The sequence below is a fragment of the Nycticebus coucang genome, chromosome 4 (genome assembly GCF_027406575.1).
Source record: "Nycticebus coucang isolate mNycCou1 chromosome 4, mNycCou1.pri, whole genome shotgun sequence".
NCBI lineage: Eukaryota > Metazoa > Chordata > Mammalia > Primates > Lorisidae > Nycticebus > Nycticebus coucang.
This window is the reverse complement of record NC_069783.1, coordinates 144,757,254-144,771,269: the sequence shown is the minus strand read 5'-3', so window position 1 is coordinate 144,771,269 and position 14,016 is coordinate 144,757,254. Positions and strand designations below refer to the sequence as shown.

General features: G+C 45.9%; 1 protein-coding gene across 4 annotated transcripts in view; it reads right to left on the bottom strand.

Annotated features, from left to right (window-relative positions):
- The window catches only part of MYO18B (myosin XVIIIB), a 301,196-nt gene that overhangs the window by 47,266 nt on the left and 239,914 nt on the right, over positions 1-14,016 (bottom strand). For all 4 annotated transcript variants that reach the window (XM_053588976.1, XM_053588977.1, XM_053588978.1 and 1 more), the window contains one exon: positions 3,140-3,267. In XM_053588976.1, the coding sequence (XP_053444951.1) occupies positions 3,140-3,267 (128 nt within the window). The remainder of the gene's footprint in view (positions 1-3,139; positions 3,268-14,016) is intronic.

The window sequence follows — 14,016 nt, the reverse complement described above, 5'->3', positions numbered from 1 at the left end:
CATTTCTTTAGACTTGGGGGTCTGTAGTCATTTCACATCTCAAAGCAACCCTGAAATGCAGGTGAGGTCCCTTCTGACCTATGATTCAGGTGATGTGTGAAAACTGGAGATCCAGTCAAGGGAAAGGCAACAAGCCCAGCAGGGAGGAAGACTTTAGGCATTCAGAGTGGATTCCTGAGTTGTCAGACCCTGGAGCTTAGAAAATGTGGATCATGACAAAGGATGAACATGAGTCTTGTTACCAGGAGCAGAAACAAATAAAGGAGTCTGCTATTAGGGTGCGTGAGGCAGGGTCCCTTTAAAGCCAGTCTCACTCCGGAAGCAGCAACTGGAGCTGTATCTGTGACCTTCAAGATTTTTTTCTTTCTTTTTTTTTTTTTGGCTGGGGCTGGGTTTTGAACCCACCACCTCCAGCATATGGGGTTGGCGCTCTACACCCTACCCCTTTGAGCCACAGGCACCGCCCTAATAATTTTTTTTTTTTTTTTTTGGTAGAGACAGGGTCTCACTTTATGGCCCTTGGTAGAGTGCCATGGCATCACACAGCTCACAGCAACCTCCAACTCCTGGGCTTAGGCAATTCTCTTGCCTCAGCCTCCCGAGTAGCTGGGACGACAGGCGCCCGCCACAACGCCCGGCTATATTTTTTTGGTTGCAGTTTGGCCGGGGCCGGGTTTGAACCCACCACCCTCGGTATATGGGGCCGGCGCCTTACCCACTGAGCCACAGGCGCCGCCCAACCTTCAAGATCTTGATCCCTAGGTGAGGGGTCTGGTTTTTGTTTCCATGTCACGGCTTACATCTTCTTCCAAGCCTGTCATTCACACCTCTAAGCCTGACTCTCTGCCTCTTTCCAATTTTGTCATTTTTTTTTAACTTTCATTGTTTATTAGAAAAGCAATCTCTTGCTATGCAATTAAAAATTGTTCAAAAATGTTGCTCATTAAAAAAATGTTGCTCATTGGCCAAAGATACTAGTATCTATAGCCATTGATCCCCACTATAATTGAAAAAAAAAAAAAGATCTACCATTTGTATGAATGGGAAAACCACTATAAGGATCAAACAAGTAATGTTAACAAAAGGGGTTTGTAATTACAGTAAATCCTGCCGTGACACTTACACAACAGGAGGAGGAGGTGGTGGTAGGGGTCTTAAATACAAGGAGGAGTTAGCAAGCAGCGGCAGCATCAGGATTTGCCCTTTCACCAACAGTTTGACAGCTGTGCAAATTAGCAGGCAAAGGTGGGAATACTTGGAATGTGCATGGAAGCCACCTTGGCACAATCTGCTGAAGACTTTTTAGATAAAGCTCTTTATGTAGAGGAAAGAACATGGTGTTTAGAGTCCACTGGGTCTTCATTTTGCTGTTCCTGAGCATGAACATCTTTTGCTGGAGAGTTTGAGGTTACAAATCTCTGAGCAGCTACGAGCAGCCCAGGACTACATCAAGGGAGGAAGGCTGTGCACATTCTAAAATTAGATGTATATAAAGTATGTAACTAATATGAGTAAAATATTCTAAAGAGGGCACTAGTATAGCTAGGGATGTGTGTGCATATTCATTGCACAGATTTTAGAAAATATAAATAAACGTGAAGAAAAAAATTGTCACCTGTAACACCTTCCCTTAATGTTAGAATGTTGGTGTGTTGCCTTGCAGGTGTTTTTTTTTTTTTTTTTTCCTTGACTAGGCAAGATAAACTCCAGTATAGTCAACATAGACATCTGGCTCTTCCTACTGGCTAAACCATAGCTGTCCAGTTTATTCATGGACAAACACACACACTCCCATCAAGATGTAGGTCCCATAAAGGTAGGACCATTCTGGGGCTCTTTTCCTGCTCTATTCCTCACCAGTTCAATAAACCTGGGCACCAGCTGGCTGCTTGTTACCCTCTCTGCATCTCTCACCAGCCCCACATGCACAGCTCTCAAAGACCAGCACCTGCCCTCCGCCCCCACCCATTCATAAGGGCTGTGTGTGGCAATAGCCTGGGTAGGAAACTCAGCAGAACTGGATTCTACCTCAGTGTATGATGTGAATTTGCTGTGTAACCTTGAACTTCTCTGAGATCAGGGTCCTTGTGGGGAAACCGAGAGGGTTGTACTACAAGATCTGACATTTGACTGTTCTGGCTCCAGCACAAACCAGCTTTTCACAGGGAGGAAGACCAGGAAAAACAGGTTTCCAATCAGGCTTGCTCAGGTGTGTGCAGGAGCAGCTTGTGGGCACTGGGTGGAAACTGCACCTGCAGGTTCTTCGTTACAAGACGATGTAAAAGAAATGTCTTCCTTTACACACAGAAGCTGGGGTGAAGGCAGAGAGGCCACGGCAAGGTTGTGCTTCCCAGAGAAGCAACAAGCCAAGTCTGCAAAGGCAGCTCCTGGGAATGGTATGCCTTGGCCTGTGGAGGCCGAACAGTGAGGGCCACGTGCCCAGCTAAGACACTGACAATCCCTCCAGCTGAGCAGCCCACCTGTGATCTGTGGCACACTGAGACCTGAGTGGAGATGATGGTGGGGAACAGCCTGTCTTCTGGGAGAGGCGCGAAGCCCTGACATTAAACTTGAGTGGTCTTGCCCACTCCAGCCCAACCTTGCATCCTTGAATCAGCCCTTCCCTTTATAACATAATGCCCATTATTCTGCATAAACACAACTTCCACTTACATACATGTACTTACCCTAGCACTGTTCTATGAACTCCGTTAACTCTCCCTAACAGCGCTGTGAGGTAGACAATAGGATGGAAACAGGAAACCTCATGTCCATAGGGCAAAAGTGGTCAAATCTTGGCAATTTCATGTGGTTCATCCTAACATCATCATGTCCACTTTACAGATGAGGGAATTAGGCTAAGATTAGACACCAAAACTGCCCAAGATCATTTACCACAGTCTTTGTTCCAGACACTTTGCTTTGTTAAAGGCTTGGCAAGTAGGACCAGATGGTTTCAGCAGTCCTAGCAAGAGATACCTGTCTTTCCCAAGCAAGCCATGGATCCCTCCAGCCACACAGTGGCCATGGGTTCCCCAGCATCTGTGGTCCCCCAGACCAGCTGAAAACTACAGAGCTCCCCTTCCCCCAGTGCAGCCCATCTGCTCTGCCCACCCCCACCTGCATTCTTACAGCTTACCTCTCTGTATCACTGTCACTGGCCACCTCTTCCAAGGCTGCCTGCAGGTCGGCAATCCGCCGGATGGACGTCTCCAAGTCTGTCTGGAGGGTCTGCCTCACGGCTGCAAGCTCCTCCACGTACTTCTCCTGGAGAGAGACCACATTGGCCTTAGACTAGATACCTGCCCACCTACCCACACGTTCTCTCAGGAGGAGACACCCTCAGCCATGCCACATGCCCAGTGAGCACCTATGAGATCGTGGGTGCTCCACGTGAGGCTCTCTCTGTGGATGGGTTGATCAGACCTTTAGCCAGGAGCTCTGCATTTTATAGAGGAGGAATGGATGTTGCAGGGCATGGCCCAGGGACACAGAGCTCACTCACCTGTGCAGCGGGTGCTGCACCTAGCCTGTCTGACCGTGCTCTGGACCTGCACCGCCATGCTGCCCAGCACACAGTGGTGCTCAGCCCATCTCGGATGGATAAGTAAACATACCCAAGGGTCACAGAAGCTTTCAGAGGAAGAACCCACAGGATGGATTAATGGATCTGGTGGGGAAGGTTGGAGGGAGGGCAGAAACAAGAATAGTTTCCATCCAACCCTGTGTCCTGGATGCCCCACCTTGCTCTTCCCAAGAGCTGCAAAGGCAAAGCTGGAATCCCATGGCAGGGCTCCCACCAGAGCAGGCAAAGAACACAGGCTGCTTTCTGTGGCCGGTGCTGCGTCAAGTGTTTTACGCTCATGCCTTCTCTTGTGCTTCACAAGCCTGGCAGATGAGTTGACTATTCCGCTCCCATTTTACAGATGAACAACTGAGGCATTGAGAAGGGAAGCCTTCATGGCAGTGCAGACCTCGAGCTCAGTACATCTGACTCCCCCTCAGTGCTCATTCCCTGTGCTCAGTACTTCCTGGTACTGCCCTACACTTGGTCTAGACTCAGCACATTCTCTGCCTTCCATTTCCACACACCCCGACCCTTTAAGGTACTGAGTATCAACTGAGGGTGATTTCATGACCACTTCCCCCAGCTCAGGGGACATTTGGTGATGTCTGGAGACATTTTTGGCTGTCACAAATTGGGGGGATACTACTGGCATCTAGTGGAGACAGGCCAAGGATGTTGCTTGACATCCTACCACACACAGGACAGAACCTACTGCAAAGAATTATCCGGCCCAAGTGTCAATAGTGCTGAGCTGAAATTCTGGGTTAAACCCAGAATCCTGCCTTCTGGGGAATGAATCCCAGGAGGGAAAAATCAAAAGGCAGAGCACAGCTCTGTATCTGAGGATGCTTGGAGCAGTGCTGTTGACGACAGGGAGACGCTGAAAGCTGCCTCATCACCAAGCAATTGGGAACAGTTAGGGAAATCACAGTGTGTCACTTTGATGCTGTTAGGCAGACATTAACATTGGAAATAAGAATTGTGGCAGTGTAGAACGCTTCTGTGAAATAATGGGAGGCGAACAGAACAGAGCAGAGGAAAATCATGGCTGAATTTTGCAAATAACACGCGCACACACACTCAGAGAGTTGAGAGTATTTAGGGATGGGGTGAAGTGTGGCTATCGGATGGGATGTTTCTTTTAAGTGGTTTTAATTATGTTTATTTTTGGACTGTTGCTTAAAGGAACACACATGTATCAACTGATAAGAGTGTAGGTGGGTTTCACACGTGAAACTTACTAAATGTAGAATATAAATGTCTTAACGCAATAACTAAGAAAGCTATTTTTTTTTTTTTTTTTTTGGTTTTTGGTTAGGGCTAGGTTTGAACCCGCCACCTCTGGCATATGGGACCGGCGCCCTACTCCTTAAGCCACAGGCACTGCCCCTAAGAAAGCTATGTTAACTAGTGTGACGAAAATATGTCAAATTGTATATAAAACCAGTGTATGGTGCCCCATGATTGCATTAATGTACAGAGCTATGATTTAATAATAATAAAAAAAAAGAGTGTAGGTGGGAATTGGGGACACACAATATGAAGATTTAGGATCAGATGTAAGTTCAATTTCCAGCTCCCCACAGAACTCACTAGCTGTGTGACCATGAATGGCTCATGGCCCCTCTCTGAAGCTGCAGTCATTCTATTTTATTTAGTAGATGAGGAAACCAAGGCTGGTGAGGTTATTTGGAGCAAGAAAGGAGTAGAGCCTTGGTCTTCCCTCCTCTCAGTCCAGGAATCTTGCTGGGGCAATGAGTTCCCCACCCCACAGGAAGGCAGAGAGGACCAGGGCAGCTCCCCATCATAGGGACACACAGCTCTCCTCTGCAGATCAGCTTGTCTACTCACGCTATTGTACATCTGTGCTTCTCAAATAGTTTTAATTTTTATAATTTTCTAATTTTAAAGAGAGAGAAAGCAGGCAACAACCGAGACAGCCCAAGGGCCCTGCCAAGCTGTTGAGAGAGGGAAGGGGAGGTGTGGAGGGAAGCCAAGTCAGTGTGAGAAGGGGCTGGCAGTACATTGTGGTTGATTGAAGCTGCCAACCATGAAATCCCATCTTGGGCCCCCAGCCTGGAGGCCAGTGGCTGTCAGAGGCAATAAAGGACACCTAGAGAGAGGATGCTCACCCCAGGACACCACCATGTCACCTCATAAATACACCTTAAAAAGTGTCTGGGTACAAAATCCCTGCAGTTTACAACAGCATTTCCCCACACTCAGCTCTCTCCTGTGGGCCAGGATAATGGTGTCCCTGGGAATCAGCCACTTTCTCCCAGGAGACGTAGCACCAGTGTCTTTGGAAGACATGGGGGCTGAGAAATCTGGATTTCTGCCATAGATCCTATCAGAGTCCACAAGTCTTACGCATGTGTTAAGGACACTGAATCCCATAAACATTGGTTGAATGAATGTCCTGCCCATTTGAGATGTGAGGAAGCTGAGGGCCAGAGCAGCAAAATGTCCTCTCCAATGTCACCTAGCTGGAGGTCACAAAGCTGAGATGATCATCCAGGTCTTGGGTTCCAACACATGAGAAAGGAGCACAGATGTCCCCTCCCTGTTTTGTTGGGTGAACGTCGCTCATCTCAGTTCATGGGGGAGGAGGAAAGGTCTAAATTCATACCCTTGGGGAACCTCCTAGTGGAAAGAGGAGAGGGATAGACCCTGTGTCTTGCGGGAGGGAGGGCTTATCTGGGACCAAGCATGCGGGTAGAGGAAATGGGGCCCTGAAAACAGTCAAGTCCCTAATATCAGGAAAGCAAAAGTAGTCTCTGGAGTCCGGACTGCCTGAGCTCAAGTCCCAACTCTACTGCTCACTGGCTGTGTGAACTTCAGCAAGTTACTTAAACTCGCTGACCCTTAGTTGTCTCACTGGTAAATGGGAGCACTCTTCTTAGACTCTCCTTCCCAGGGCCCTTGTGAGGAGTAAATGAGTTTGGCAGATCAAACACCAACAGTGGCACTGAAATCATTTAATTCTTGGGGGAAAATGAGAAAGGGCAGATTCAGCCACACCCCTAACATTAGAATGCAGGACTCTGGCTCCAAAGCTTTTTCACAATCCTGCAGAGAAAAGACACAAAGCAAAAACAAAGGCAGCATAGCAGATGAGTTAGCTGGACAGAGTAAGAAGAGGTGAGAACAAGAAAGCCATCAACAGAGGACAGTACCTGGAGCAAGGACGAAGTCTGGGACCTGCCACCAGCCCCCGGGCCCCACCGTGCCCCGCCCCACTCCCTGCATCCCATCCTCCATCTGCTGGGGATGTGCATCACAGTGGGGGCACCCTGAGGAGAGGGATTTGAGAAATGGAGTGTCTGTGTAATCAGCAATCAGCAAATCTTTCCTGCTTCAACTCGAAAACCAAATGGAGTCTGCTGATTGCAGAGACCACGTCATTAGGCTAAATGCATGCAGAGCCCCAAACTGTCTCTTCTTCAGGGCAGATAAAACAAGGCTCCAGCCAGAGACTGCCCCAGGAGTCACATAAGGGGATGTGTACGCAGAAGGGGGCACAGAGGAGGGTCCCCCTCAGACCTGGGCATGCAGCCTTCTTGCACCCTCTGTGCAAGAGGACGTGGGCTACAGACGATGACTACATTAGACTAACAATGCTGGGGATTGGTTCACAGCTGCCCCATGCACATGGGATTGTGTTTTGAGGCCAGATGTGAACTTGGTCTTCCCTGTTGTTAGCATACCTTAGAGATTTGGAGTATGGAGAGGAATTGGGGAGGTGAGGGGCATTTGGGATATAAAAACCATTCAGATAGTTAGATGTATATCGAGCAGAAACCCACTAGGAAATAGAAAACATGGTCAGACTAATCTAAAACTATAAAACAGTGATATACACACTGTGACAGACATACAACCTGCACCCATCCTGGTATATATTATATGTTCGTATACTATTGGTACACACGTACCTTTATTCAATAAACTCTTATTGAGCACCTACCATATGCCAACATTGATCTAGGCATGGTTGCAGAAACCTAATCTATCCTAATTGCCAGTGTCTGGAACACAGTAGGCACTAATTTAGCCATAATTGCCCGTTCTGGAACACAGTTGGCACTCTACATATGTTTGGGGATGGAATGAATGGTGTTATTCTATGACTGTTAGGGGTGAATGAAGGAAGGACAGGGTATTACACATGCTCATTAATGCATACAGAACATGTGTGATACATAATACATACATGTATTATCTGTGTCGCACATACAGAGAGAAATACGGTAATGCACAGTGCGTAGATGAAAGGCACACTTGCTGAACTCCCCTGGTTGAACTCCCAGGTTGCTCCCCCTGGAGCATACCATGGAGAGTTGCCCATGGGGGAAGTGGTTCATATGGTAATTAATGGCTGTAATTAAAATCATCTCCTCTTGTGATGTTCAATTAGAGGCCAATATTTAAAACTGTTGTTTGTTTTCTCTGCCCAGCACATCTCAATCATCAGAGGACCCTGTCCTGTCTCCAAATGGACAAGACTCTCATTTGTCAACTTCTGTGGCCCCAGAGGTGGCCTTTCAAACATTTTGAGGTATCTCCCAAGGCCCCTCAAAAGTTAATTTCACATGTGCCACGTAATTTATACTGTACATCAGGCTATCTCAAAATACTTTTAAAATCTGATAAAAATTGGTCTTGTTATTTTCTTCTGATTCACTAAAGACAAGCAGAAACAGCATCATGGAGCCTGGTGCTGAAAAAAAATTACACGCATATATGCTTTTATAAATACATATACATATGCACACGTGTATGTACAGTTACACATCCAAATGTCCTCAGTGTCTGACACATAGCTTACTTAATACTAAGTACATATTTATTAGAGACTGTGTAATTGGCGATCAGCAAACCTTTACTGCTTCAACTTGAAACCTAAACGGGGTTGAATTTATACCTTTGCACATGGTTTATACTATAGCTCAGACTCTCCCAAAACATTTCTGAAACTTGATGCACCTACATCAAGTACTTTCGTATGCTTAGTAAATGTCTAATAAATATTAAACATACTTAATAAATATTCGTTGAATAAACAAATACATTTACTTACATTTCTCACATGCACAGGCCCTTGGCTAAAAGTATGAGACATCTTATTTCACTTAATCTTTATAAAAACCTTCAGAATTAAGTATTATAGAAACACATAAAAAGTAAATTGAGATTATTACAACAAAACAGTAGCAATAGTTACTACCTCTGTGCACTAAAATATTGGGTGATTTTTATTTTCCTTTTTACACTTCTCCAGATTTTCTGTAATAAGTAAGAATTACCTTCACTAATGGAAAATTGAAAATACCTGATTTTATTCCTCTCTGACACTACAATGAGCAACCCCCCATCCACCGGCTCCATGCTAAGAAGCAATCCTGGCAGCCTGATTAGCCCATTGTACAGATGAGCAAGCTGAGGCTCAGCAAGGTTAACCCATTTGCCTCAGGATGTGTAACCAAAGAGTGGTTAGAGCTGAGCTCAGGTCTCTTGATTCCAGCCCACAGCTCTTTCCCCCTTTACATCTAATTGTTCCTGCTTCACCCAAGGATGCCTGTATCTCTGGCGGTGAGGGGAGTCTTTACAGACAAAAAGGTTAGGAGGAATTGCCATCACTTCATTCAAATTGTCTGAGGGTCATTTGCCTGGGAGAAACGAGGCTGGGGGAAGAATGGGTGGAGAATAAAATGCCTGTGAATTGTTTCCTCGAAGGAGTACCAAGGCCACATTGGCAATAGTGTGAGCATCTGCAGATAGTGTTCAGTCTCATTTTATGAAAGGGAAGAGTTGGAAAGAGTTTAGAAAACCTAAGAAGTACGCATCAAATGCTTTTATTTAAGGTTGAAAGAAAGCCTAATCTGTAGTAGGAAGGACTGGGGAGAATGTGGTCATCACTGGACAAGGCCCTTTTGTAATAATTATCTTTGAAATGTGTTGTTTTATTCTCTTTTTATGATGTGATTAATAGGCAAAGAGAGACTTATCAAAAATCCCAAAGTGACATAGCTAAAAAGTGACAGACAGATTGAAGCCAGGCTTTCACATTTCTGAAGAGTGAGAAAATACCTGTGATGCTCCCTTCCCTTGTCTTCACCCATGGCAGGCATGCCGAATAAATCATTGCACCGGCCCAAGTAATCAGGGGCTAGAGTCCATCCTCTGAACCACCAAGCTGGCTGCGTCATCCCAGTGCTGACCTGTACTTCACCTGCCAGCATCAACCAGAATCCCCAACTCTGTCACACTTTAAACGATCTCAATTCTCCCACAAATGGCTTCGAAATCCTCAAAGAAGATAGTTACAGTAGTTGGTTGATTCTAGAGGTTTATTTCTGCTTGAAAATTGATGAGTGCGCCATGAAACTGGAGTGAACCTGAAACTAACTGCACTTAAAGGGAGACCCTGGTGGGTGGGGAGAGGAAAAGATGCAAACTGCTAACAGCATTGCAAGCAAGCGGCACCCAAGCAACTGTGTGAAGTTTGAAGAGCTCCTACAACTTCTTAATCTGTTAAAATGACAGCATTATTCCTTGGCACAAGATTCTTACAAGGAACAAATGAAGCAATGAACAACTGAGAACACACAGCAAACCTCACAGTGGCATGTACTTGATTCAGCAACTGTTTCTATTTCCTTCTTTCTAAGTAAAGAAGCAGAAATATGAAGGCTACAGGTATTATACAGTGAGGGTGACTTTTATGTTTGTAGAAAATAAAATCTAAGAATTGCTTCCTTTTTTGTTGAAACTAGAAGGATTTTACACAATGCCACAGGAAAATAGAAACCGCTCTAGGCCAAGAGAATTTAATACAGGGGATTTATTCCACAGGTGATGAGAAAGATTAATAACAGCAGGAAGGCACAGCCAGCCTAGGGCTAGAAGGAAAAGCTGAGAGGTTGAGGCATCAAATGGGACATTGGCGGTGCTGCCCAGCACAAGCTAGCTTCGTGGAGGAGGAGAGTTCTTAATGGGATCCAGAATTAGAGGAAAGCACAGCTGTTTCCAGGGGAACCCTACGGCAAAGGCAGTCCCAGCAAAGGAGAAATATCCAGGCTTCCCTTCTCCTTCTCCCTTTAATTGTCCATCATTGCTTTTCTTTGGATCAGAAGGCAAGAAACAGGAAACAAAGTTGTTCTCTGCAATTATGCAGCAGAACAAAAAAGGGAGGAGAATAGAGGTGAGAGTGAGCAGGCAAAATGACACAGTGTAAAAACCACCAGGGTCTACCCAGGCTTTATCATTTAAGGCACATTACGGTGCTTTCAGTTTGTAAAAACTCATTTAACTGTTCACTTAGAAGATTTGCACACTTTCTATATACGTAATTTAGGGCAAAAGAGTTATAAGACATCCAGAATGATGACTTTCAAGGGCCATAGAACCAAATACTGAATTACAAATCGCTATTCTGTATTAGTTACTTATTGCTGCAGAATAAATTACTTCAACATCTAGTGTTTTGAAACGCCAAATATTTATTATCACTCATGTTTTTTGCAGGTTGAGAATTCTGGAGGGGCTTATCTGGGTAGTTCTGGCCCAAAGACCTTGGTAAGCTGAATAAAGGCCTCCCAAAGATGTTCATGCCCTAATCCTGAAACATGCAAATTTGTTACCTTCTATGCAAAAGGCATCTTACAGATGAGATTGAGTCAGGATCTTGAGGTGGGAAGATTATCCTGGATTATCCAGGTGGGCCCTACGTACAGTCACAAGGTTCTTTATAAGAAGGTAGGGAGAGTCTTAATGAAGGAAAACCCAGCAACATGGAGATGGAAGACAAGATTGGAGCAGTGCAGACGGGAGCTCAGAAATGCTGGCTGCCCCTAGAAGCTGGAAGAAGCTGGAACAGATTGTCACATGGGGCCTTCAGAAAAAAACAACCCTGACTACACCTTTGTTTTTTTAAGCCCTAGTAATTCATTTTGGACTTCCGACCTCTAGGATTATAAAATAACCTATCGTTTTATCTGCTACACTTGTGCTCACTTGCTGCAGCAGCAGTGGGAAGCTAATGCAGGGTCTTTGTCAGAATCAAGACATCATCCGGGGCTGTGGTTGTCTGGAGACCAGACTAGGCCAGGAGGGTCCCCTTTACGGACCAGGCTCACTCAGTTCTCTGCCACTATGTGGTTTAAATGTCCTCATGACACAGTGGCTGGTTTCCCCACAGCAAGTACTCCTTGAAAGAACAAGGCAGCAGCCAAGTATCTTTTATAACCTAGCTTCAGAAGGGACACCCCATCACTACTGACATACTCTATAGGTCACGCAGATCAACTCTGCTCCAGTAAGGGAGAGGAAAACACAGGCTGTGAAGGAAGGGCTGAGTCAAAGATCATCTGGCTACCACAGTCACATCACCAGTTCCTCACAGTCAGACCCCAGCTCCATGACTCCCACGCCACAAAGGAAGACCCTGCAGCCACTCTGTACTTCTGTTCATTTTTAGGAACACATCTGTTTATGGGTTGACTGGTGTACCTGGGAAAGACAGGCCAAAATCCTAATCCCCAGTTCCTCAGAATGTCACTGTGTTTGACCATAAGGGTCCTTATAGAGATCATCAAGTCAAAATGACATCATTAGGATGGGCCCTGTCCGATACGACTGGGGTCCTTCTGAAGAGGGGAAAGTTGGACACAGAGATACACAAATAGGGAAGAGCATGAGAAGAACACAAGGAGAATGTCACATGGACTTTGAGGACTAGAGTGATGTATCTAAACCAAGGGACAGCGATGATTGCTGGCAGACCAGCAAAAACTAGGAGATGGGCACACAGCTGGTGCTCCCCTGGAGCCATCAAAGGAAGCGAGACTCCCACAACACCTGGATTTTTTTGACTTCCAGCCTCTACACTCATGAGACAAGACCTTTGTGTTGTTTTAAGCCACCCAGTGTGTGGCACTTGGCTCCTATGGCCCTGGCAAACTAACACAGCCCTGGGTGCTCTCTTCTTCCTCCTTTAAACACCCTTGCTTTGCTTTGCTGATTCTAATGGGGTTCTCTATAGAGAATTTGGAAAACAAGAGGATATCAAAAAAAAAAAAAGCACATTAAAAATCGCCCTTAAGTCTATTACTTGGGGACAACCACTCTCAATGACTATGTTGGTGTATTTCTACCCTGTGTTTATTTCTGCAAATGTGGGCAGATGCACCTGTTTGACATACACTCTAAAATGGGTGTTATATTAAAGTCAGAATAATCTGGACATAGTGGCTCATGCCTGCTATCCTAGCACTCTGGGAGGATCCCTTGAGCTCAGGAGTTCAAGACTAGTCAGAGCAAGAACCCCATCTTGACTAAAAATAGAAAAACTACCTGGGCATGGTGGTGCATGCCTGCAGTCCTAGCTATTCAGGAGGCTGAGGCAGGAGGATCCCTTCAGCTACAATGAAGCCACGGCACTCTACCCAGGGCAGCAGAGTGAGAGTGTGTCTCAAAAGTAAAATAAAATAAAATATAAAAGCAGAATGGAGTTAGCTATGCAGCGAACAGAAAACTCACCCAGCTTTCCCTGCCAGGGTTCTCCCCAGTCCTGGGGCAAAAGGGCTTTCAGCTCCAGGCACCTCCTTGCAGTCGGGCCTTTCTCTTTGAATTGTTTTAAAATCCCCTCCATTGTTGCCTGAAGGCTATTGTAGCTTTCTGGAGAGTTAAAATCTGTTGATGATAAAGAGCTGGCCTGCAGGAAGCGTAAGAGGCCTGTGTTGCTGGTGCAGGCATCCCCTTATCTCCTGAGCACTCGCAGACACTTATTGGGTACCAGGGGACAAAACTGATGCTTAGAGCAGAACTAGTTGCTTGGTCATGGGTGGCAAAAAAATAGCTGGAACCCAGGTGTGTCCTCCCCCGGTCCACTTTCTAACAGAAAGCACGCCCCTCTCTCCATTTCACTCACATTGGCTGGACGAGCAACAACCTGAGCAGTAGTGGTGGCAAAGACTAGCTTCTGTGGTGAGGGAGGGGTTTTGTACCTGACTCTTGGGGTCCTAATCTCTCTTGATGGATGAGGAGGAGCAGAGGGCACAGACTCCTCCAATGTGGCTAAGGGTCTTTCAGGCCACTGGGATGGAGATGAGGTGGGAGGGGCTGAGCAATTCTGCCTTGAGCCTTTGAGTCTCAACGTTTGCAAATAAAATGTTTTTTAAAAGAAACCGCCTTCAGGTTCCTTACAAGTCTAACTATTTAGGGGCTGTACTTTCCCCAGCCTTAAAAATCCCCTCAAGCCCGTGAGATCAGTATCTTCAGAAAAGAGTGAAAAAGGGCTATCAGGGGACTCCACCCTTCTCAAAGTCAATACTGAGCCAGGGCTTCCCAAAACCCCCAGCTACAAACAGACACCCTGACCTGGGGTGAACTCCAAACACCCTGCTCCTGCCTTCTCAGAGACACCCGCCCAGTCACTTTTTGAAAAA